We start from the raw sequence: 24,078 nt of genomic DNA, 5'->3' as shown, positions 1-24,078 counted from the left end.
CAGCTGAATATTGCCAGGATCCACCTGGTTTTACAACCAGTGTAGAAAAATAAGGGGTGGTAATTTGAAAATGATGAAAACAACTTGCTAAAACCTGACGCATAGCCTTCCAGTGCCCACATGGCTTCAATGTTATTTCCCTGCATTTCAAGCTGTTACCACACACCCACATTTCAGGTTTCACCTTTAGCTCCCATTTTCCTGCATCTCTGCTCTATGACTCAGGTACAATCACACGGCGTGGGAACAAACAATACCATCAACAACAATGGCAGATGAGGAGACATGTCGAAATGACACCTACACATGCGGTGATTGATAAGCGTGACAAACGAACACGACGTTCATTAACCAACTAGCCAGCAGTGTCTCTCTCGCCTGAGGGAGGCTGAGCAGTGACGGAGAGAGAGAGAGTGAGAGAGAGAGAGAGCGAAAGTAACTCTTTTTCTCCCCCATCAGTCTCTTCCGATTACTGCTCAGGGAGGGGGGGGAGGAGGGGAGAGGAGAACGGAGGAAATGAAGGCAGAGGTATAGGCGGAGAAAATCTCCTCCAGGGCTAAGCCGAGGTGGGCTGGGGGATAAGAGCTTGACCAATTAAGCTGGAGGACTCCTCAGAAAATTGGAGTGAACAGCCTCAGTCTTTTCATCGAAGTTCACTTCCATCTAGCACATGAAATGGGAAGTTGAAATAGGGATTGCCAGTTTGGTGATTGTTATACCTCAGCTAAAATCATAAGGTGTGGGTGAGTGTGTGTGTGGTGTACAAACAGTATGTTCGTAGTACGTGTACGTGCAAGGAGAGTCAGAAACACAACCAAATTTTTTGTTCTTTTTCTGTATTCTGTTGTTCTGCAGATTAAAGCTGAACTGTTAGTGTACAGTATCTCTTTGGTCTGACAGCAGACTACAGAAACATACAGTATGACTTGCTGATGGCTCAGCAGTAGCCCCAGTTTGTGCCTCATGTGTCACCATTACATTCAAGTCACAGAGGTGAGCATTCAGTTTAATCAAAAACAAATGGCCAGTAATCTTTGAAAAACCCCAAAGGCTACCCTCCAAAGGATGAGAAGGTTCATGTTCATGGATGGATGGTGTTCATGGATGGATGGTGCTACAAATTCAGCAAGGAGGTATTCCTTTTCTGACTATCATCTTTGTTGGGATTTACAAAAAAATATGGTAAAAATTCTGTGCAGTTGTTGGAATATGTTTTCATCCGGATGTTTTGAAGCTACTTTTGAGATACCCCCAGAACAGTGGTAACCGCTTTAAACATCCTTGAGAGGATCCAATTGGACTCAGCTGAACACTACTACTTTTTGAATGATAGAGTTTTTAAAAAATCATTAACCATTCACTAGACGAACAATTAACGGAGAATGTAACAGACGTATTTCTGATTCTCTGTGATTGTGTCGTCTTCTGTCTTTAAAAGATTATCAAGCATTATCAGTACATTTTTGTCACAGTGTGTTAAATCTAAGCCTTTTACAACACCCATCTGTCTTTCGCCCTCTCGATTTCTTTAATTCAAACTTACATTCCACTTCCTCTACTATTATTTTGCACCAGACTCCATATAAAAATGTTCATGTTTTTCAGGATAACTTTGTTGTGTCAGTTAAGAGAAGGTTTCATCTGTTGCTGGTTTGCACAGATGCTCATGTTTAACCGTAGTCAGTGTAGTCACTTTAATAAGCAAATCCAACTGAAATGCACCTACTGTTGAGCCTGCTGGAGTCTTTCCCACATAAGCATTTGCAAAGCCAGCACTAATGGTACATAAACTTGTGGACATATGCCATATGCACATCACTGTATTGTACACAATAACACACACACTGACTGTAACATCTGGCCACAAATATTTAACTACTGGACTGAATTTATAGCAACGATTGGAATATGTACTGTGAATCAACAAAGCAATCAGCATCTTTCAAAGTGTAAAAACAAATGCATCGATCCAGCTTCACACTCACTGCATGTTTTGACCCAGTCTTACCGCTTTGATTTCATCATTTATCTCTTGTTACAAACCGACAAAAAGAAACTATTATGCTGTAATTTTCCCTGAAAGCTGATGCCTCATTAATTGCAATTACCTTTCTGCCGTTACAGTGACGCTATTGAGAGAAAACCTGTCCTGTGTTTAAATCTAACTGACTGAAAATAAATCACAGCACAAACTGTGTACACCTGCGCAAGCTCTGGTTCAGTTGTAATGAATTATAAACAAATATATTCCTCCAACAAACACGTATAGAAGCACAGAAAGCCTCCAAAGTTATTGTGAGTGTTTCTATGCCATCATTCAAACCTATTATCCAATTCACTTCATTACACCTTTGTTACTTAACAATCGTTTAGAAGTACAGACAGTTGTGACAAGTGGTTTTCCACTTTATTATTTGTTCATTCACTGATGACGCTGTATAGTGTTACTCAAAAAACAATGAGGTATAAAAAGCTTTGTGCATACACAAACACACACGCATGCATACACACAGACAGGGTGCTCCAACAAGTAGTGACAAAGAGGTTGTATATGCTTTCTTTGTGCTCCAAAGAATCCAAATTCTGCTTTAAACACACAGCTTAAAGTGGTACTTAGCTGAACGAGATCACAATCCCTGACTAATGGTTTAACAGCACAAAAAACCCACAACTAAATCTAAACCACCACAGCAGCATACATACAGTGAGGACACGGCCATCCAACTAATTTCATAAAAGCAGAAATTAGTCAGAACCTACCATGTCGACATGAGCACAAAGCCAGCATGCAAATTTCAGTTTTTTATCCTTGATTTATTTGAAACACGAACCAAACTATAGTTGTGTTCCAGCGGCTCGTTTGGATGGAAGGCAAATGTGTTTATTTTCTCTAAGAGAAAGCTTTCCAGAGTCACAGTTCATCTCATCAAAGATAATGGTGAGCTTTTCCTGGGCTGATTCAAACTGACTCTGTTAGGTTAAGAAACAAAAAGATACAACAAAAAGCACAAAAAGGGTTTACACTGCTGAAGGATAAGGACCTTTCAACTTCAGAATCTTCACACTAATAAAAGAAGGGCTCTGAATTCTCACTACTACAGTTTATATTTCATCTTTTTCCCCCTGTGGCTGTATTTTAAGAAGGCTCTTTGAACTAGGATGACCCTTACTTGACCTTAGAAATTCATGTGCTGCTACTAAACCTCTTAGTTTGATGGAAACAACCAAATAACTAGTGTATATACATTTCTTCATGACAAACCACCCACATGGTGTTGCCACTTAAAATTCATCTCATTGTACAATGCTCTATCAAATATGCATGCCCCTTTCCCCTCTTCCCATCTTGCTCATCAATAGCTATCGACTGGTTCTAAAATAGCAATCCAAAGTCACCCATGGTGAAATCTAACCTCTGGGTTTTGTTATTTGCGTCAACGTACCGGTGAGAGTGCGCTGTGGCGATTGCTTGCCATTTCTCATTAAGAGCGACAGCAGAATTGGCCTCTCTTCCATTAGCGGAGATCATGAGAGAGAAAGGGAGGGGGGGAGAGATGTATGTGTGAGAGAAAGAGAGTGATTGAGAGGAGGGATGAGAGACAAGGGGGGTGGGAGTGGGGGGGGTGGCAAAAGAGTGAGAGAGTAAGAGAGTCAGATAAGAGAATCAGAGAGACAAAGCCACGATAGAAAGACAGACAATGAGATAAAGCGCGGGAATGGAAGAGAGAGGAGTTGGGGGGTGGCAGCACAGGAAGCTGCCTCCTCTGACTATTCTGAGGGTTTCTTTGCCAGTCTGCCTTTGAGGCCCTGCTAGTGTCACATTAAGATCATCCATTTGAGGATCTGAGACGAGCCTTTGATGTTCTTTGTGCATACACAAACAGGAGAGTGGAGTGCTCCTTTGACAATTCCCAACTCTACAGAAACATCTTTTTGTATTCTGAGTCTCTGGCCTGCTAGGGACAATGTTATCATCAGAGGGTGCAGCGCAAACTGGTGAATAATTTAATTCACCTGTTCATATTTCATCACGGAATACATTAAATGGAATTTTTTCCACCCATACTTGCTCTAAAAACATTGTGGGAAATATGTTTCCTCGTTGTCGTTGCTTTTTTTTGCAGCTCAGCAGGTACAGCGGGTGGACAAAATAACTGAAAAGCCTAACAGTGTAGGAATATCAAACACCTACCATTTAGTGGAGTATAGAGCTTGAGAAAGTCGAGTGCCTTTGAACAAGTTTGTGAGTATATATGGACGGATATTGTAACATTCTCCAAGAAGGAAAGGTGTCTTGTTCTTTCAGGAATGAACATAGTGGAAAGCAACTTCCCATAGACATTCAAAGACATGGGGCTGCTGTGGACTACAGACTCGAAAAACTAAAAACACTTGAGGATTTGTTTAAAATGAGTAAGGAGGATTTATTTTCTTGACATATACAAACATTATGATATAAGCCTGTTCGTGCACTACAATCCAAAAAGACTAGAAGTATTTGTTGTCTGTTAATGGCTAGTTGGCTACAATGGGAAAAAGCCTCAAGGCACTTTCATCTGTTTTTTTTTTTTTTAATTTCTGTGTTTTGAGCATCCCTGACATAGCAGGCCAACAATACTTTAATGATAAATATAATAACTTAGCCATTTAAAATACTAATTATCCCTATAATAGACGGATGACTTGCCCTGGATACTGTAAACCCTGCCTCTTATGCCATTTTTCCACTAGCACTTTTGGCTGCGCCCCGTTTTTACTGCGCTTAGTTGAGCCGCGCCGCACCGCGCCGCGCCCGTGATGGACCTGCTCCAGGGTAAGGCCAAGCCGTGGCCGCAGTGATGACTCGCGACTGCAGCCAACCCATAACAGGCACTCGTCTCCCCGAAAAAATCAATTCTCAACTCATGTCCGTGCAGGAAACCTGAGAAAAAAGACATTTTTAAAAGTCAGTGCATTCAGCTTTCAGTACTTTTGTAGCTTCTAACTGAATCTCTCTAGTTTTTCTGGTCCTGTTTGTACTTCGTGTTCTCTTTCAGGAGTCATGTTTACTGTTCAGTTACTGATGGTGAAAAACATTACGTTTCCTGTAATGCTGCTTCATAATAAAAGCTATAATTGTGAAGAAGTTATAATAAATTCAATGTGTTAGTAACTGATGTAGCGGAGCCACTTTGTTAGTGGTGATTCTTCGATAGTACTGCAGGGATTGGGATAAGCGCATTATTGGTTTAAGACACACTTTCAAGCAGGTAGCCCAGCCCAGCTGCCGCGCTGAGGCAAACTGAGTGGAGCCAGGCCGGCAGATGTAATGGAAAAACAGCATTACTGGGCTAGGCTCTAGTCATTGGACTTCATAACAATAAGATGGCTGCCCATCTAACTCTAGCTCCTTTAGCAGTGGGAACATTTGACTTTTTAAACTCAAACCCATATGATCTTCATTAAAAGATGATTTAATTAGACCACACAACATTTCCCAGTGCTCATAGGTCAATGTTCTGAGCTCCTCGTTCAAATGCATATGCCTTTGTCTGATGGCTTTGTTACCAAGCACATCCCATTATTACTCGCTTTGTAAAGCTCATAATGTACCAGTTGTACTTGAGCTGTGTCACACAGGTGTCAATCCAGTTTTACGTTTGTCTACCCATTTTTCTCCACAATGGCCAATTCCCATTGTTCTGCTGTCGTTATGACTGCTTACGCTACTGGTAAAGAGTAGGCAGCCATATGCCTTCTTAAACACAAATGGAGTCCACCGGCTCTCATCAGGAGACTATAATGTGGCCAGAAGTCCACACCATTAGGGCTTTTCCATACACATGTGCTGATCAGCTTGACTTGGTTTGACTCGACACGTCAACCCAGCATGGCAGGGATTTGCATTTCCGTTACGAGAGGGCTACTAACTGATGTAGAATCTGTAAATCTTGAATAGTGGTCAAAGGAGCGGCTGTAAATACTGAATTTTACAGAATTGCAGCTAACAAAGCTCTGCTAGTTTGTTGATAAGAATGTTTCATTTGCTATAAATTCTTTACAAAAAAAGTTCCCTGTTCTTGAATTATTGCAAAGCTTTTATAATGAAGATGTAAAATCAGGAAATGTTTTTTCACCAGCAGTAACTTGATGAATGCTTAAACAGCTGCAAGCTAACACCATGAAACAGTGAAGTACAGCAGATATCAGAGAGTACAAGCAGGGACGCAGGAGAGAAACTAAAAAGAATCAGATAAAAGCAACAAAATCACTGAGCGCTGAACACACAAACACTCCTAAAAACGTTTTTCTCTCTGGTTTCCTGCACAGAAATGAGTTGAGTCTCGCAGCACACACTTGTTTGAGGGGCTTGACCATGGTTGCGAGAAGTCACCGCGGCGCACTTTGAGGAGGGGCCCGCGTGCTTCGGCCTAACTAAGCATGCTTAAACTGGTGATGGAAACCCAAATCAGTACGCCATGCTTTCACTTGGCGTGGCCAGAAGTGCCAATGGAAGAGCCCTATATGCCTCCAAGATCACACCCCTTCTGTGCAAACACCCTGACCAACATGAAGTTGCTAGTGCAGAGACAAGGGAATGATCCCTCACTGGCTTTGCAAGGACACTTGTGTTTGTTGGAACAGGAGGTCCTGCTACCTGGGTTACTGTGCCTCTGCCTGTTGTATGGAAACATTTTCTGTCTTATTTTTGTTGTTTTTAGCAAATATTCAAATGTGTTGTTCAGTACCTTAATTTATGCTGAATGCTTCACGAACCATATCAAATAATTCTGCTGTCTCTCACTGACGCACCAGCAGTTTGGCCTCTGATTATTCGGCCTGTTTGGATCTCTGTTAGATGCCTCATGGCGCTTTGAACACCATGAAAAAGGCTGACTCTCAGACCTCTTTAAAAATCTGAGTCACAGCGCTACTTGGCATTCAACTTAGCACGACTGACCTGTGTAGCTGCCTTTGTAATTGTGATGCTGTTACCACCTCCAAGCTAAATTTCTTTTTCAGGTGGTGTTTTTTGTCCAGTGCGCATGCATATGTAGACTTCACACACCCTCACACACACAGACTTTGCAACCATAATAGACAATCGACATTCACAAAACTGATGACTAGGAAATAAGAAACCACCTCTACTGGCAATATGTGGGCACCCAGTTGCAGCACTGGGCTTAACTTTAGCTTTTGTTCTCCAAGAAAAACACTTCTGAGGGCACAAACCCCCAATGACATCCACAACACTCAGCCCTCTGACTCTTCACCACTCCAGTTAGCCACAAGCAAGTAGAATGACAACTTACGAATGAGAGGCACACTGGCATTAGCCGTCCCTAGCTTGTTGGTGGCGACACATGTGTAGTTCCCGTAACGGTCCTCTGTCATGTTGGTCACTGTGAGGACTGATCTGGAGCTGAGGCTCTTGATGTCGACGCCTTGACCCTTGATAACCCTGAAATCAGAAAACAATCACAACAAATTAAGTTTTTATTTCTCAACCAAACACACACACAAAGAGTCGGGGGTTGGAGTAGCATGAGTCAAGGATGGTACAAATGTTTGTCATACTTTAGTGGATCTTCAGATTGCACAGTACTTCATCACCCTCTTGAACAGATCTATTTATCCCTTGGTCTGTCGTGGCTGCCTTGGAGAGACACTTTGAAGGACTGAGAGGGGAGAGAAATGACCCAGAGGTGAACCAGCTGGGTGCCACTTGACATGTTGTTCATCGTTTTGTTGCAGGTGCAGGGGGATTACAATAAATCCTATTCCAGTTGTGCCTGGCATCTGTGCAGTGAAATTGACAAATGTGTAATTGTTTACTTTGGTGGTCGTGATGATCTTTAACAGCCTGTAGAGATTAAAATTCCCTCTGTTACGGCATATGCTGTGCATCCTGATGGTAAGATTATCGTAGATATTACAGCTGAGTTTGTTTTCATCAGTGTGGCTTCCTATTTGGCATTTTCAACCATATGAACCTCCAGAGAGGAAACATGTTTCTTTTTTGGCCTTGCTGTGCCCCCCCATGCTCTCTAGTAGCTTGGCTCGAGTTGCTCTGAGAAGCACTCTGAGTTGAAACACTATGTGTGACCTTATGTCCAGCAAATATCTGCAAATCTGTTGTTCCATCTCCCACGGAGACATTCTCAAATGTTAGCTGAACATTCACTGATAATCTCAGCGGGTGCCTCGCCTCTTCACTAGTTCAACATCAAACTAGTCAATGCTCCCCTCTGTCTGAGCGAAAGAACCCCCTCCATCCCTGCATAGACACACATAAACACTCACACACTTCCATTCAAGAATAAAAGCAGTGACACATCAAGAGAATGATTTGCTTGTCAAAACTGTCACACCACTTCTGATAGAGACAAACTGGCAGCGGCACTACACTGATGGTATGGCTGCATCAACACTGAGCCAAAATAAGAAGTGGCCTTCATTTCCCCAAATGCTGTTAATGGCCAATGGAGTAGTCACAACCAGTGTTAATGTTGTACAGATGCTACACATGTTCTGTGCGTAAGTCTTTAATGTCCTTTTCATAATGAGGAGAAAATGGAGAAATCACCATTTAGCCATGTAAGAAGTCAGAGAAAGAACAAGTCCTTGAATTAAGTAAAGACTAGAATCATGCCAACTTGCCTCCTTAGCAATTTGAATAAATTGAATCCACCCCATAATTACAATTAGCACAGTGTGAGCTGATGATTGAAATTGTGCTCACCAGGAGTGGGTAATGGGGGTAATTTGGTTTTTAAATTCAAGAACTGACACTTGAATCTAGACTGATTGATGTATGTGCTGCTGATGATTTAAGCCAGTTGCCAGCAAACATTTTATTAGGATGCAAGGTGAGGACGGAGAGGCACAAGTGACTCTTGCTGGAGCGTTTATGTGGGCTCTTTCCACATGCTGGATGAATAGGAGAACAAATGACTGATATTCTCTCTGGGAAAAAGCGAACAAACAAAAACCACACCTTTCCTATCACACATTGAAGCTTCCACAAACAAGTAAGACCTAGTAATTGTCTAAAGTCAGCATGAAGACTTTAGTGAAGAGTCAAACCATAAACAGACTATATATTACATTATCCAGCAAACCTCAGAACAAGCAAAATTATAAACAATAATTTTTAAACAAGCATTTTTTTAAGCCTCCAGTACAGGTTTGGTGGATCGTTAGCATCAGGACTATTTAGATTCTGCAGTAAAATGTTTCAACTTCTTGACACTTACTGTATTAGTCTGAAGTAAAATAGTTGGCGCAAACAACAAAGGGTCATCCAGTCCTGGGGTCATTTCCATCAAAACTATAGTTAATCCACTGGGTCTTAACTTCCTCAGGTGGTAGGAGTTGATGAAGATGTTCGCATTGGTTCTCGAAGACAACTACAGAGAAATCGGGGTGCTTTGTTTGTACCTTCCACACATCTGCGTTAACGAAGTTGACGTGAGCGAGGAAAACAGTAATTTCTTGATGTTACTAGTGTTAGTTTTGATAGCTATTTTAGATTTAGTCTTAGTCTTTAGTCTGTCATTTTTATCCTTCACCTAGTTGAAGAAAACTCCAATGTTACCTTTTTATATTTTGACAACAATTGTGTGTGGGGGAGAGAAATAATTTCTGTAATGTCAGATAGTCCACCACTATTATTGTAGTCGTGTCTTATCTCATAAATGAAAAATACATTTCGTCATAGTTTTTATTATCAAAGATCTTTTTTTAGCTCGTCTTTGTCTCCTCTTCATCATGAGAAAAAGGTAGATAAGGAACATTTTTCTTTAAGGTTTTCGTTAACAATATTAACACTGAATGTAACTCCAGTTATATGTGTACGTGTTTAGCCCTCTAAATGCATGCTATCACACCAACGGTAAAGCATGTTATTTTTAATATGCTTTAACAGTTATCACAGTAATGACTGTATTGCAAAATCCATGAATGGATTCATGAATGGATTATGTAGCACCCCTAGTTCAGGATACAGCCAGAACAAGCTTCTCATCTATTTTATATGGTTACCAGTTTAATGAGTGATGAGTCTCGCCCCATCTAATGGAATAAGCGCTGCACAAAAAAGTTGGAGTGCTTCGACTTTTTTTCTCGGGGTTAGGGTTATCTCAATCACTTCATTTCACCTATACATCCAACTGCATCCATTCAATTTCATGTTGGTGGGCTAATTATCTACTGGATGTAGTTGCTGGAGATGTTATGGTTTTATTTTCCAAATAACAGTACACAGTTATCAGGAAACAAAGGCACACAATACAGGTAAGACTATGTTTGTAAAAGCAGTTAAGGTAAGTTCCGTGCAGCCACATGACTATCTGTTACCAAATGAATGATTTGCAAACATGTTTTCAATATGTGGTTAAAAAAAACAACAAATGTCAGTAAGCAACTATGTAAGTAAGAGTAACAGTATGAGACAATATGACGTTATTGTGCAACTTCATACGCAGCGCAGCTGCGGTAATGCTGCCAATACGCTTTATGAGAGACAGCGTAAACAATCGAACTGGGCTCACCTTTTCTCGCCCTTGAACCACTCGAATGTCGGAGGAGGTACAGCAGCTGCCTCGCACCTTAGCAGAGCTGTGCGTCCCGGAACGACTCCGTGGCTTTTCATCTCGTGGATACTTGGAGCAACTGGAGAAAACAAGGAGATGAGAAATGTTGGCACCTCACACACAACAGTCTAAAGAAACATCTGCGTTATCACCAGCTCAAGAACTAAAGTAAATCGCTTAAGTGATAATAAAACACAGAGCACTGGTGAGGGAGGGTTGTTGAACTAAATCACAACCTCCGACATCCTGGTCATCGCACACATTACATAGTGTAAACTCAACACTCAGAGCCTGCAGAGGCGGAGCTGGGGAGGGGAGAGGGCATCCATCCCCAATGTTAGGAAAATGAAATGAATTGCACTGCATGGTGATAAATGGCTTAATGGAAGTTCAAAGACTCAGTGGCACAGGCAGGTTCTGTGAATGCAAAATGAGGCTCCTTTCATGTGCTGAAATGTGGTGTAAATCTCTTTGCTAGTGTCATGAAGGCAGCCTTGCATATGGACTGTTTCTAAAGCAGCCCAGTGCTTTTGTACTTCAAATATTTACTATGCTTATAAGGGAACTGAAATTAATGAATTAAAGTTATAAAGACTTCCGACAATGGCATTTTGTTGAATACAGTATGTCTTTAGACAAAACAGGCACTGAAAAATGTTTCACTTGTTATATTCATAATTATTGGCCATTATCAGAGTAATGCTGAATACATAAACTCTGGAGGGTAAACAAATAAAATGACCCTCTTTAAGAGAGTGGGAAGAAGTAGCACGGTTCCTCACAGAACTGGATCCATACAGAGGTTCATAGCCACTGATATTACGATGACTGATTTTCTGCTTCTCCATTAATCAACTGTGGCAAGGAAACAGGAGAAGCAATCATAATAAGGCGCAGGGCTCAATCTGACATCGTGTATTGTGTAAACTTGGCTTGACTCCCCCAAAGCCTGACAAATAATAAAACTGTTCTAAACACACAATCAGATGCACAGCCATCTGACATACTATACAAGCAAAATTACTTTGTGCCATTCACACAGATTCTGATTAAAAGTATATGATACATGGAAGAAGCCCACACTCTAAGGGTCAGTCCTGCAGCTAGCAGTAAATTGCCAAGCCATGTCTGAGAGTGAAATGTGGACTATTTATATCCCTGACAATGAGCCTTTAAGAGCGAGCTGTCAGTCAAAGCTGCAGCCTGTATCCAGTGAGAGGGCTTGGCCAAGCGCCTCCAAACCTTTACCTCCAATTGCATTTGGAGATGTTCCTAACAAATGACCTCAGTGTGGACTGACGCAGCTTTGGACAACACGACCCTGAGGTGCTGGGACCAGACTCCCCAAAGTGCAAACAGTAACAAGTTAATCAAATTAACACATCTATTCCTACGAAACAAGAAAGTTGTGTAGCAACATGCTTCATTACAGCACATATATGCATGTTTGTGAGACAGAAATATTTCCTTTGTCTGAGCTTCAATTTAATGAAGAGAATGCAGACGTTCTCTCTGCCAACCCGTGAGAGGCCGCATAGATAGATGAGGTGGGATGCAACCTGTACAAGGTGAAAAAGATACATGTGAGCATTTGTACGTGTGGCGTACGATCATGTAGGCGAGGCGCACTGAGGTGACAGTGCGCTCTTTGATGATGGATGCCCATCAACCAACCTTCTTCTGCATCCTAATGAGCACAGTCCTATGACTGGTGTACGTAGATTTTCCGTTGTTGCATATGTATGCCAATTATACTGTTATTTTCTGTCTTCCGTATCTGAGCTGAATAATCCGAAGGACTTGAGACAGTGAATCAAGCGATGCGTTATGCTAGGGTTTTTCCTGTTCATATATCAAAGTGTGAAATGTTGGATGCCATGCTGGGAGGTATTAGTAGACCTTGACTGGTTGTGTATTTGTGTGCATGCTTTGAGTTTTTGTGTACACTAACTCAAAATATCAAAACTTTTCTGACTCAACCTTGCTTCAGAAAATTCACAAATCTGCACAAACTTCAAAGATTGCTTCAGATCTTTATCTATTTTAATCACAACCAGTATTAATGCTAACCAAACCATAAAGACAGCCTACAAAATAGTTACAGGCTGTATCAGCAACTTGGCAGACAGGCAACAGCAACCTGCAGCAAAGTATAAGAGGGTGACTAAAGGTTGTGATGTAGTAACATGAGAGTGTTTTGCATTTGACATTGAGCACAAGAGCTTCGCAATACTTTAAGAAAAGGAACAAGGAGAACAAAACTGTAAGAGTGCTCCACAGCACTGAAATATAAGCCAATAACAAGTATGACAAAATCAATGCAGTATGCCGACTGACAGGGGCTTAGTGAATCCTCGTAATCCTCCATTGGTGTCATTGTGTGGGGCCATTGATTATCTGGAGCCTCTGAATGTGCCGGGGTGACCTGGCTGTCGTGCTACAGAGATGCTAGGACGGTGGACATGGTGGTCCAGGCAGATGTGTCAATACTTGAAACCTCACACATAGAGCCACTGTCTTTCATGGCAACACACAGAACACAAAACCACTGCCAAATAGCCTGTCTAAATGTGCTGCTTTCATGTAGCTGTTGTGTTTTCTTCTTGGAAGAGGGAGCATTTTGATGTGTTCCCTTTTATTTATTACCAAGTGAATCAGCTATTTGCCAAAAAGAACAGTGCACTTTCTTCATCAGACTAAAAGGATTTACTATTTATGGTTAATTTGGATTACTGCTCTCTCTAATAGAAGTCAGTTAAAAATCCTGGCAAGCAAAATTAAAACAACAAAGGAATCAAGAAATAACTCTTTACACACATATATATATATATATATATATATATATATATATATATATATATATATTATATATATTATATATAGTTTGTCATCTTGCTGATCAATCTACAGTATAAGCACTACAGGCCATCCCTCCCAGTGGGGTAACTATGAATATAAATCCAGATTTCTCCTCAAATGAGCCAGTGTAGGATGGATCATCTATCATGATGGATCATCTCTTATAAAAATAAAAGAGACTATAGTCTGGTTATCAAACGAGGAGAATTCAAAAGTATTTTGGGCCCAAGTAATTGTCTCTCTCACCACTCAAATTGCACAACCGCTGCAAAATTTTGTAAAAGAGAAAAATATCCCCCATAATTTCGTAGGTGGTCCAAAATGCCCTGATTTTATATGCATATCGATAATATCAAGTCTTTCCAATTTAGATCCTGGCACTGAGATCTGTTAAGACAGATCACACCCATAAAATCCGGTCCAATCCAATAATTCCAATTTCAACTTGCTGGCATGTCCTATATCATCATATACTGTGCAATACACCATCAGGATTTGGAGAGTAATGCAAAGTAGTGCACTAAAAATCATGAAGGCCCAATAATCCAGGTAATTTAGTGTCTAGAGAATGCTGTGGTGGTGTTGTAAATCATGCCTGGAGTCACGGTGACTCCAACAGATGGGGGTGAGGGGTTGGGTCCAGGAATAGCACAGGCACGGCAGAAAAATGGGCACTGTAAGGCCCTGCCAGGTGACAAATGGCCAGTCGTGGGTTGATCACAAACCGCCTTCCATTACAGTACATCTGCATTATGAAGAGCTTGTCATCAAAACAAAGATGACATCTCCAATGGTACATCTGTGCAAAGTGCATGAATACAAGCATGTTAATGATGAATTAAATGTTTGACCTCCTCTCCATCTAATATTAATGGACATGGTTTGTTTAGAAATCATTGCACCTTAATGTACAGGGCTTCACTGAGTTGCGTTCCTTGAGCGATCCTCATGTGACTATTAATGATTAATTGGTGTGCTTCAAGACTGAATATGATTTATTTAGCTGCAAACTATTGTTTGCCAAGAGAACCCATAGAACGCAGGCTTTTTAATTAAAAGATCAATTAATAACCCTACCTCTTCAGCCAGATTTGAAAATGAGTTTTCATTGCAATTAAGAAATGGACTCATCAGTGCATGACTTATCAGCTTACACACAGAGACACTGTTCCCCACTGCCATCTGTGGGCTTCATTGTTCCGTTTTTTGTCGGTCAGGAATGGTTCTGCTGCCAAGATTTATTAATTAATTAAGATTTCTATTCAGAACAGCTAGGGAACATTGTGTTCCTTCTTTTAATACAATGCAAGGCATATAAATAACCAGCTTAGTGTGCAGGAGTGTGTGGCTCGACAGCAGCAGGGATTCAATCCATTGTCTGAGTTTTACACTAAATGGTTTAAGGTGCACGAATCCGGATCTATCTTAAACTAAATTCACGTATGAGATCCTGGTTAGGCTCTAGTGAAGACCACACCATAACCAGGACACTCAGGTGAGCAGAAACAAAGTCCACGCAAGTACGCGAACACAGGCGCTTCAAGCTACGCAAGAGTGATTCCACACGTCACTGCATTCCAGAGTGTGTCACCTGAAAATAGTAACGCAACACAAACGCAAGCTGCAGTCTAAGCGTTGCAGCCTGTAGATTCTATAGCATGAAACAAGAAGAGAAAGCTGACCTTTTCCTTTTAGGGCCACGTCTACTCAAAACAGCCACGGTTGACCAGTTTTACAAAGTGCTGCTTAACATGTCCACCTCCAGATGCCTCTGCATATTTATGAAACTTACACTTCTTTTATCTATTTCTTTTTTCCTTCCCTCTGTGTAGTAGGTACAGCAGTACATAGTCCTCCACACGCCATGTTTGTTTACTACTGTGGCCCTGGGAACGCTCCTAGCTCTTTATTGTCCCATTGAAGGCAGAATTTTTGCTGTTGTCACGATACTGGGATTTCTCACTTTGATACATACCTTGAGAAAAATCATTATGTGATACCATGTTTGATACCATGGGGGTAAAATTGACACAACATTAAGGGCATTACATTTTAGCCTTTATTAAAAGATAACAAGGCGTGTGTACTGTGTGTTGAGACATCTAAGTTGATTTACTTCTGGAGGAGGTGGGACTAGGTGGACACAGCAGTGCAGTGTTAGAACTGAAACAGTGTTAGAAACTGAACCAAATGTTCATAATGGATATGTATAGATATTTCAATACAACTTTGGATTCCTCCACCTGTTTGTAAGAGCGTTGAGCTGATGATTACTGGGGATGTATGTTTGTGCCAGCTGGGCCAGGCGATGTCATATGCATCCGTGTAATTACATGGTTGATGTTTCTGGCTTAAGTTTCCATTAGCTGTATAAACAAACAAAAAATCCACTTTTAACAGTTGGAGAGTTTGATGTAAGCCTGCGATGTTCAAGACATTTGTTTTTATTTTCTAACATTATAAGTTATTTTGGCCAGTCACAAAAAAAATGCATACCAAGCTAAAGGATGAAGTCTCTGTGTGTCTCAGTCTGTTTCAAAGTGGTACCAGCCAGAACATTTATTCTGCAGAAGTTCAAGATTCTGCTCACTTATTCATGCCCCACATGCAGCAAGGAATCCAAATAGCAATCAAGACGAGAGCTTTGGAGAGATGTAGAGAGATGGATTTACATCCAAACAGCTCGAGGGTACTGGCTTTAACTCTACTTAGGATTGGATCAGAATCCAATTCTAGGAAGCCTTCTCTTTTGAATTGTAAGTCACAGTATTTCAATGGATACTGCAAACTGTCGACAAATGCTCAACTGAGACTCTGTGCCTGATGTTAAAATACTCCCAATAATAGATTTCATTGAAGTGTGGAATGAACATCCATTGTGCCTTTGATCCACAGGAGCACTGAGGCAGATCTGGACACACACACACACACACACACACACACGCAGACACAGTATGTGAGACATGAATTTTATCAAATGTAAATGTTGTGTACAACTATGCAAATGTTGTAGAGTATAATGATTCTTTTAAAAACTGCTAACACAGTACAAACATCCTCCCACTCAACTAATAGTTGTTTACTTTCTTGTCGCTACTTGACATTGCAATGTTGGGTGGTCATGAAGGTGTGTCTCCTGACCACAAGTGAACAAGTTCTGCCTCTTATTTATTAGAGATGGTCATGACTCCCACAAACAATTCTGTTAGGGCAGTGAGAGGAGCATGTTGTGGGTGTATCGAGCAAGGCAGGGCTTGAATCCCAAACAGGCCCAGATGACGGCGGCTTTAGAGGGAGAGGCAGAGTCAGAGCAAACAAAAAGACAACGTAAAGAATTGGAAGTATTCACAGTGTGCCCCTGCATTTCAATTATGCCCAGAAATCTGTCAATAGCATGGCTGTAATTGCTTACAGCAGTTCTAATATGCATGCTCATAATTAATTAAAAATGATCACAGTTTTGTTGGCCAATTACTGTAAGCAGGAGAGAAAGTGAGGTGCTCTTCTTTTTATAAACACGGCCATGGTAAATATGTGAGCAGAATTCACAGCTGCAGGGTACTGGAGGAGGAAGGAGGCGTACAAATGGCTGGCAAACTTGGAAGCACACAGGGCACAGCTTTACTCTGCAAAGCAAGAGAAACCTCGCCATGAAGGAAAATAAGTGATGTTGAAGAGGAAGAGATGCCTGTATTAGTTTAAACCTGAGCCCTACATCAAAATAGGAAGGAACAAGATCATGCAGACCCTTCAAGCAAACAGCATGTATAAAAAAAAAATGAAACCGAAGTTGGATCTAGTGTGTCAATGCTACCAAATTAAACTTCCCAATGTGTACCAAAGACTATGCTATTGTAGTGCTTTAAGGAGAGATGCTAGGAGCAGAAGATTCTGCTGTATCTTTCACAGAAGTGGCTGTTACATAACCAGTGGCTTCATATAAAAAAGAGAGAAGAGGACAGATATCTCAAAAAAGCAAGGGTCTTCCTTCTCCACATCAAAAATTTGCACATCTGTGGTGCTACCATGGCATCAACTGATCCGTCGTCTTTACACATTTATTTCATGCAAATTGACATGTGGCAGTTTTGTGATTACAACATGGATGGAGGAAGATGATCAGAACATCTGGCGTGGCTACAAACGGCTCTAGTCGAGGCGTCTGAAACAGTGACGAGCAGATAAAATGTAGCACAAGACAGTCGCTTGTCTGTGTACTTTCCACGTTTGATAAAGTTTGTGCAAACTGTCAAATCCCATCTTGCAACATGATGGTGCTCAAACTCTGAAGTGTCACTCATTCAATAAGGTGTGAGAGGAGACAGCTTTCTCTGGAGGGGAAGAGCTTTCTACACTACAGAGGAAGGTCAGAAACCTTTGATTCCTCCGCTTGAAAAAGGTACGGGTTTTTATTATTGCTTTATCTGTACGTCGTTACTAATTGTTCTACAACACGGTGGCTTCATTAATTAATCAAACGCTGGCTTTTTATCTCAGGCGGAGGTTTTCCACGGTTGTTTCCTTCTCATTCATCCCTCCGACTCAGCCAGCTCGATGTGATATTTATGCCTTTGAGTCACACTGTGCAGCGAGAATTTCAGCCAATAACAGCGCCCACCTGCAGTGAAGATGAATATTTAAATTTGAAAAGTGGGTCAGAGATCAAATTTCATCAGGTAAAAATCACTGAGGAAATATCCTTTTGCCGAGTGGGGCTTTTCAGCCAATCTGATTCCAACATGACCTTCCGGATGACTGCCATCATTCCGGTTTTTAACTCATAAGAGTCCTCGATTGTTCATCACTGGAAGTATGAAGACAGGAGACACAGGCAGGCCAGTGATCTAAATTAATGCTATCTGATCAAGATGTTTTTTTGAGCCTGAGAGAAATTCAAACAGATATACAAGAAATAGCAGCAGAACGACAGCACCTCAACCCTTCTGCCTCTAACTCATCATATCATAGAAAGCCAAATGGCAGGCTTAGTGTTACGGAAGACCTGGTGTTATTATGCTAGAGCTTAATTTTGTTTTCATTACTTTGCTTTGCTTATTTTAATTAGTGGCCTTAATCTGCAATTAGCCCTGGGGTCAACTATACTCTTAGCTTAAAAAAAAAAAAGAATTGTTTTGAAAGCAGAGAGAAATTGTTTGGACATGTATTTAATTAGACTTTTAACCCATGAAATGTCAGTGTCACTCGCTCCCTTGCTGTCTTATTAAAATGATAAAAAAGAAATAGTGCAGTCATGACTGATGTTTATGCCTTTATTTAATTTAACCGCAACTACAAGAAGGATACTCTGAGAGGATCACTGCTTGACACTGATGGGGTCAATGCACACCATTATAGCCTCCTGCATACACTGAATATTTGTATGAAGAAAGAGAAAAGTCCTTTTTTCTGTCATCATACAGCACTGTGTGGTAAAATCGTTTCAGTGGCACATCTCACGTTGTTGACTGACAGAATAAAAGTGACACCTGCAGAATCTCCCAGGAGAACATTTACAAAGTTGAGTGACTGGTTTTGTCAGCCGAGTAAAACAGCTGTACAAACGTGCACATACAGTGTGCTACTTTAAAAAAAAGTTCATTTCTTGCTTCTTGCTATGTAATTATCCTCTCTTGTTTGAGCTTCAGTGTCAGCTAACGGCTTTATCTCGATTCAGAATTTGGCAGACTGAGTCCTCGTCAATACCTTGTGCTCCTGAGCGCTTGATGTGTGACAATGGAGCATGAATGATGCAGCACACTGGGATATGGTCTAAATGTTTCTCCCTTTCCTTCACAGAGGGAGAATTGCACCAGGAGGTGGACAGGAGGCAGTGAAGAGTGGCCATGCCTGCTGTGGCCATATCAGCCGCTCCAAAGGACAACTCTAATGCATTTCTTCTGCCCCCTTATCTTTGTTAATAAGCACATCTAACACAAGTCTCCATGTAGAGAGAAGAGACAACTGTCGTGAAAAATACATGCATAAAAAACATTTACAAAATATCTGAAGAGCTGAAAACACTGACTATTTAAAGCTACATGACACAGGGTACTGAAGCTGAGTTCTTTTAAACAGCTTCCTCTTGCTGCCATTTAAAGATGTCGACAACTAAAGTGGCTTTGTGCCGCTTTAATGTCAGCGACATGTTTTGTTTATGCAGGTCTCATAGTTGCGCAGCACTTCGAATGCTAACCAGCGGCAATAAAACACAGGACCTTTCATGTATGAGGTGCTTGTGAGGCCAGAAAAGTCTGACTCTGTGGAGCTACATGTTGGCCATACTTCAAAGAGGGTGTCAGACATTATGAAATATTTATGAATTAGGTGGGAGGGAGCTCTGAGATTTACACTTTGTGGGGACAGAGGCTGCCCCATCAGCCCGGCTCAACTAATTACTGCAGACAAATTTTGAATGAAGACTTCTTAAAGAGACATGGCAAAAGTGCCACAGAACTGCTTTAAGAGACATTTCATGTCCACTGGAGCCTGCTTTCAACACTGTCTGATAAAGCAACTGCAGCATCTTTAATCATAATGATCTCAGACAGATGCTGCTTTATGGGTTGTGATTTTTCTCCTACCCCTCAGATTCATGAAGTCTTTGAAAACGTATTGTCATGGTTAGGGCTGTCACGATATCAGAATTTCACTACACAATTATAACGGGCAAATGATACGGCCACGATGTATGTAGATATCTGGAAGAAAAATCAAATCTGCCTTTAATTTTGTTTACTTTGTGTTTGGTCTCTTTCATTGGCAAATAATTCACGCCCAAAAGGGGGAGGTGGAGAGCAGAGAAGAACAGAAACACAAAAAGAACAGTTGCACTCAATTTTTTGTGACAGTGAAACCAGATGAACACATAAACAAAAGATCCACAAGGCTCAACATCATAAATATCATTTGTATTATTAACATGATATCAATATTTCATTTTTTAATATGACAGTTATTGTGAATATCCCAAATATCACAACACTGCCACTCATGGTCCTATGTTTTAGTTTAGTCAATTAGCCTTTTTGTGTACACCTGTGTTTTATTAGCCCCTGTGTATAAATATTATTAGTATTATAAGTGTTAAGTGTTTTTCCTTTACTCTTTGTTGTTTCATCTGTTTTCATCCTTCGTCTTACTGTTTCTGTGTCTGTTCCCTGGTCCTCCTGTGTTCTAGATTTGTTCCCCATGGCTTTATGGTTTGTCCTTTATAGTTTTTGTATTACAGTTTATTTTCCTGGGTTTTCCTTGTTGCATTATAAAAGCTTGTTTTTTGTTTTTCACCTTGCCTGCTTCTGTGTCTGCGTTTGCGCCTTTTTTGATTTACTGTGACACTTTGGATTATCTTAAAATATATTGTCAGTAGGGATGGGTGATCTGGCAAAAGAATGTCACAATCACGATCCAAAAACTAAATTGCGATCTATTTTTGAGATTCTAAAATGTCAGTCTCAAAATAGCATATTAATGTTTCCACCTGCACCATAAAACACAATACTGCATTAAAGATAGTTCTTTTTTGGCACAAGCTCCTCATCAGCTATGCTACCAGCTATCACTCAAGTTCAGTTATTTATAATACAAAGAGCCACGTGAAGTAACTCATCCAATCAGCATAGCCATCTAGTTGGCTACATCACTCTATTGGTTTGTTCAAGTGGTGCAGATCTGTCAGTGAAGGAGGTTTTGTGAGGTTTGGAAACAGAAGAGGACATTAGATACTGCAATCACTATGATTTGCCTGAAAAATATCCAAGATCGATCTAAAAAGGTTATAAACTAATAACGGTTTTCAATGGACATCAACTCTTATAGTCTCATGTCAGTGTATTCACTCAGGATCCTGCTGCTGCTTCTGATAAACGTATCCAACAGCTGTCTACAGTTCATATACATTAATCCATTGTATTTGATGTGTTGCAATTAGGCCGGGTGCGATACAGATCTTCAATTTTTCAGTCCAAACTGCAGAAGTAATGTGTAAGAATTTATAGCCTATAGAGTAACCTCCATTGTATAAGAGAGACATTTCTGTGCAAAGCAATTTCATCTGTACCTAAAGGATTATGCAAATATATACAATTAAACAGAAATCACATATAGTTTCAACAAACCAATTTATAAAGCATTTAATTTTATTAAAGGAGTCTACAAAAGATATCTCTACAATTCTCCTCTGTGCTACAGGTCAATAAGAAAGAATGACTAACTGGTCAATGACGGGAACAGCTCTGTAGCTCTGTCAGCTTCAGATAACTCTGAAAAGCAAAAACTGCTTTAACACTTGACGAACTACAGCACACTCCCACCCAGAGTGTCGCTCCGCTGCTCGAGCTGTGGTGACTTTGTCCGAGCAAAGCAAAGACCTCCTAATCAGTTCACTCTGTTTGGACACTAAACCCTTATACCCCTGCTGTGTCGCTTTAAAAGTCACCGTCTGACTATGACATGCCTTATCAATCATTGTGAATATCTCCTTTGTTCTGCAACATAAAGACAGTGCCGGTTGTCAAAGCACTTTTCAGTCTTGAAGCCATGTCTCAGTAGAGTTATAAATAACTGGCCTCCAAAACTCTACTCAGACCCAGCTCATTAGAGCCAGGCATTACACAGAAATAATGGCCATAAGACTTTGTTTTATAACGAGGCCAGAATGAAAGCTGTCTTAACACAGGAAGAAAATAAAGTACAAGCCTTATTGGATTCAAAGTTTTGTAAGGGGAAAAAAAGAATAAATAAAGAAATGGTCATATCTGTGTTTGAAACAAAATAACTCTATTTCCTAAAACTTCAATTAGAAAACTTGCCTGATTAGCTTTCAGGATATGACTCAGTAAGTGGGCCATGAGGAGCCTTTCTTCCTGCGCTCTTCCTCCTCCCTCCCCCGCCCCCTGTCTCTGTGGCCGACTGCCTGATAAGCTTTGCCAAAAGTGAGATTTAGCACAGGGCATCTACGCGAAACCTCCATGAATAACAGTGAAGTAAAGGAGCACTTTTAAAAAGAGAGGGAATGGCAATAATTGTCAAGCACCCATCCCTGCTCATGCCTACGAGTGGTGATTTCCATGTGACCATGACAGCCAAAGCCCAGTATCATTCATTAATGCCCTGACTCCTCATTACTGTCTCCTCACACTTTTGAAAGACTCATTACCTGCATAATGGAATAGTGCTTAGAACAGTCAGACCTTTCCTTAGTGTGAATTAATCACCTACATGCACAGACAAAAAGGGAATTCTCACATTAAATATTAAACTTCAAGCTCTAGCTTTCTACTTTCTCAAACTTCAGGAAGGTGTACTTTCTTGAGCTGCACCGTCAGGGACATGACACTTGCATCATTGAAGTCTGCCCCCGTGTCTTTCATGTGTCTGCGAGGCCAGTGTGGGAAAAAAAAGGAAAGTGAAGGAAGCAGAAAGAGATATACTTACAGTTGACTGTGACTTTTACGGTTTTGGTGTCAGGAGAGGCGATGTCATTTAAAGCGCTGCATTCGTAGTCTCCAGCCTGGTCCCTTGTGATGCCGGTGATGTTAAGATATTCGCCACTGTCATACTTCCTGGCTGGAAATAGAAAAAATGGAGGCCAAGTACTTACACAGTGTCTACAAAGAATACAAACACAGCACACAAAAACGCACACACACACCTTCTGTATACAGCTCAAGACTTTCCATAGCCTATGGTTAGCATGTGGAAAAACCCTCATTTGCACCAAATAGCTGTCAGGTTTACGTCTGAGTAGAAGATACAATGAGATAAGGTTTTTCTACTGAACCCCTGATTACCTTCTGTGAATCCTAAAATAGCAGTGGATTAGCAGCGCATTGATCCATTTGTATTGATATGGTGGCAGGAAATGAAGTAATGGTGTATTCCCAGTCACCCACTCATCATTTACTCAACTCCACACTATGCAGTTAGAGATACTTCCTGGAAGACAGACAAATTCGATGGCTCAATGCACATGTCAGTGCTTTATAGTTAACTACCGGAGCCAAAGGCAGTAGCAGCAAAGAACCGTGACTGACATATTAGCAGGCCTAAAAAGCCAGAGGGAGCACAAATCCACACAAACATGTCCACTCCAATCAACATGAGAAACATTAAAATACTGTATATTAACATTGTTAGAGGTGATACATGATAGGCTCGTTGTAAATGTTTTGCTAGTAAGAGCTGAAAGTGTGATAACCGGGATGAAGCAATAATGAGATACAGCATGGTGTCAAGTATAATTTAGTGAGAATAATCAGGACAAAACACGCAATCTTATCCACAACAGAAGAACAAATCTAGTTTGTGCCAGCGGTCTCAGCATAGATGTGTCACTCATTGTATTATCTAACAACAGACCTGCAATGAACAGTCGATGAATTAAATTGTTTTTATCTTATTAATCAATTAATTGGTGGAGTCATTTCTCCAGTAAAAACATAGACATTGCTCACAGCTTATGCATTATCAGGATTTTCAGCCGTTTTTGGTCATCTGAGACAGTAAACTGAACATCTTTTAGTTTGATTGTATGAAATTATTATTCCCATTCCCATTATGATATTAGGGCTGCACAATACGACATTTTGACAGATATTAGGATTGCGACTGATCATTATAGCATCACAATTTTCCTTTTCAGTGA

The 24,078-nt window shown here is 40.7% G+C and overlaps 1 protein-coding gene across 2 annotated transcripts in view; it reads right to left on the bottom strand.

The window, feature by feature from the left end:
* The window catches only part of negr1 (neuronal growth regulator 1), a 154,939-nt gene that overhangs the window by 40,296 nt on the left and 90,565 nt on the right, over positions 1-24,078 (bottom strand). For both annotated transcript variants that reach the window (XM_084354261.1, XM_084354262.1), the window contains exons 4-6: positions 22,869-23,000; positions 10,536-10,656; positions 7,296-7,444 (exon numbers count right to left, since the gene is read on the bottom strand). In XM_084354261.1, coding sequence (XP_084210387.1) covers positions 7,296-7,444; positions 10,536-10,656; positions 22,869-23,000 — 402 coding nt within the window. The remainder of the gene's footprint in view (positions 1-7,295; positions 7,445-10,535; positions 10,657-22,868; positions 23,001-24,078) is intronic.

Source organism: Pagrus pagrus (genome assembly GCF_965226575.1).
Source record: "Pagrus pagrus genome assembly, chromosome: 6".
Lineage (NCBI taxonomy): Eukaryota > Metazoa > Chordata > Actinopteri > Spariformes > Sparidae > Pagrus > Pagrus pagrus.
Note: the sequence above shows the minus strand (reverse complement) of the source record. Positions and strands in the feature narration are given on the sequence as shown.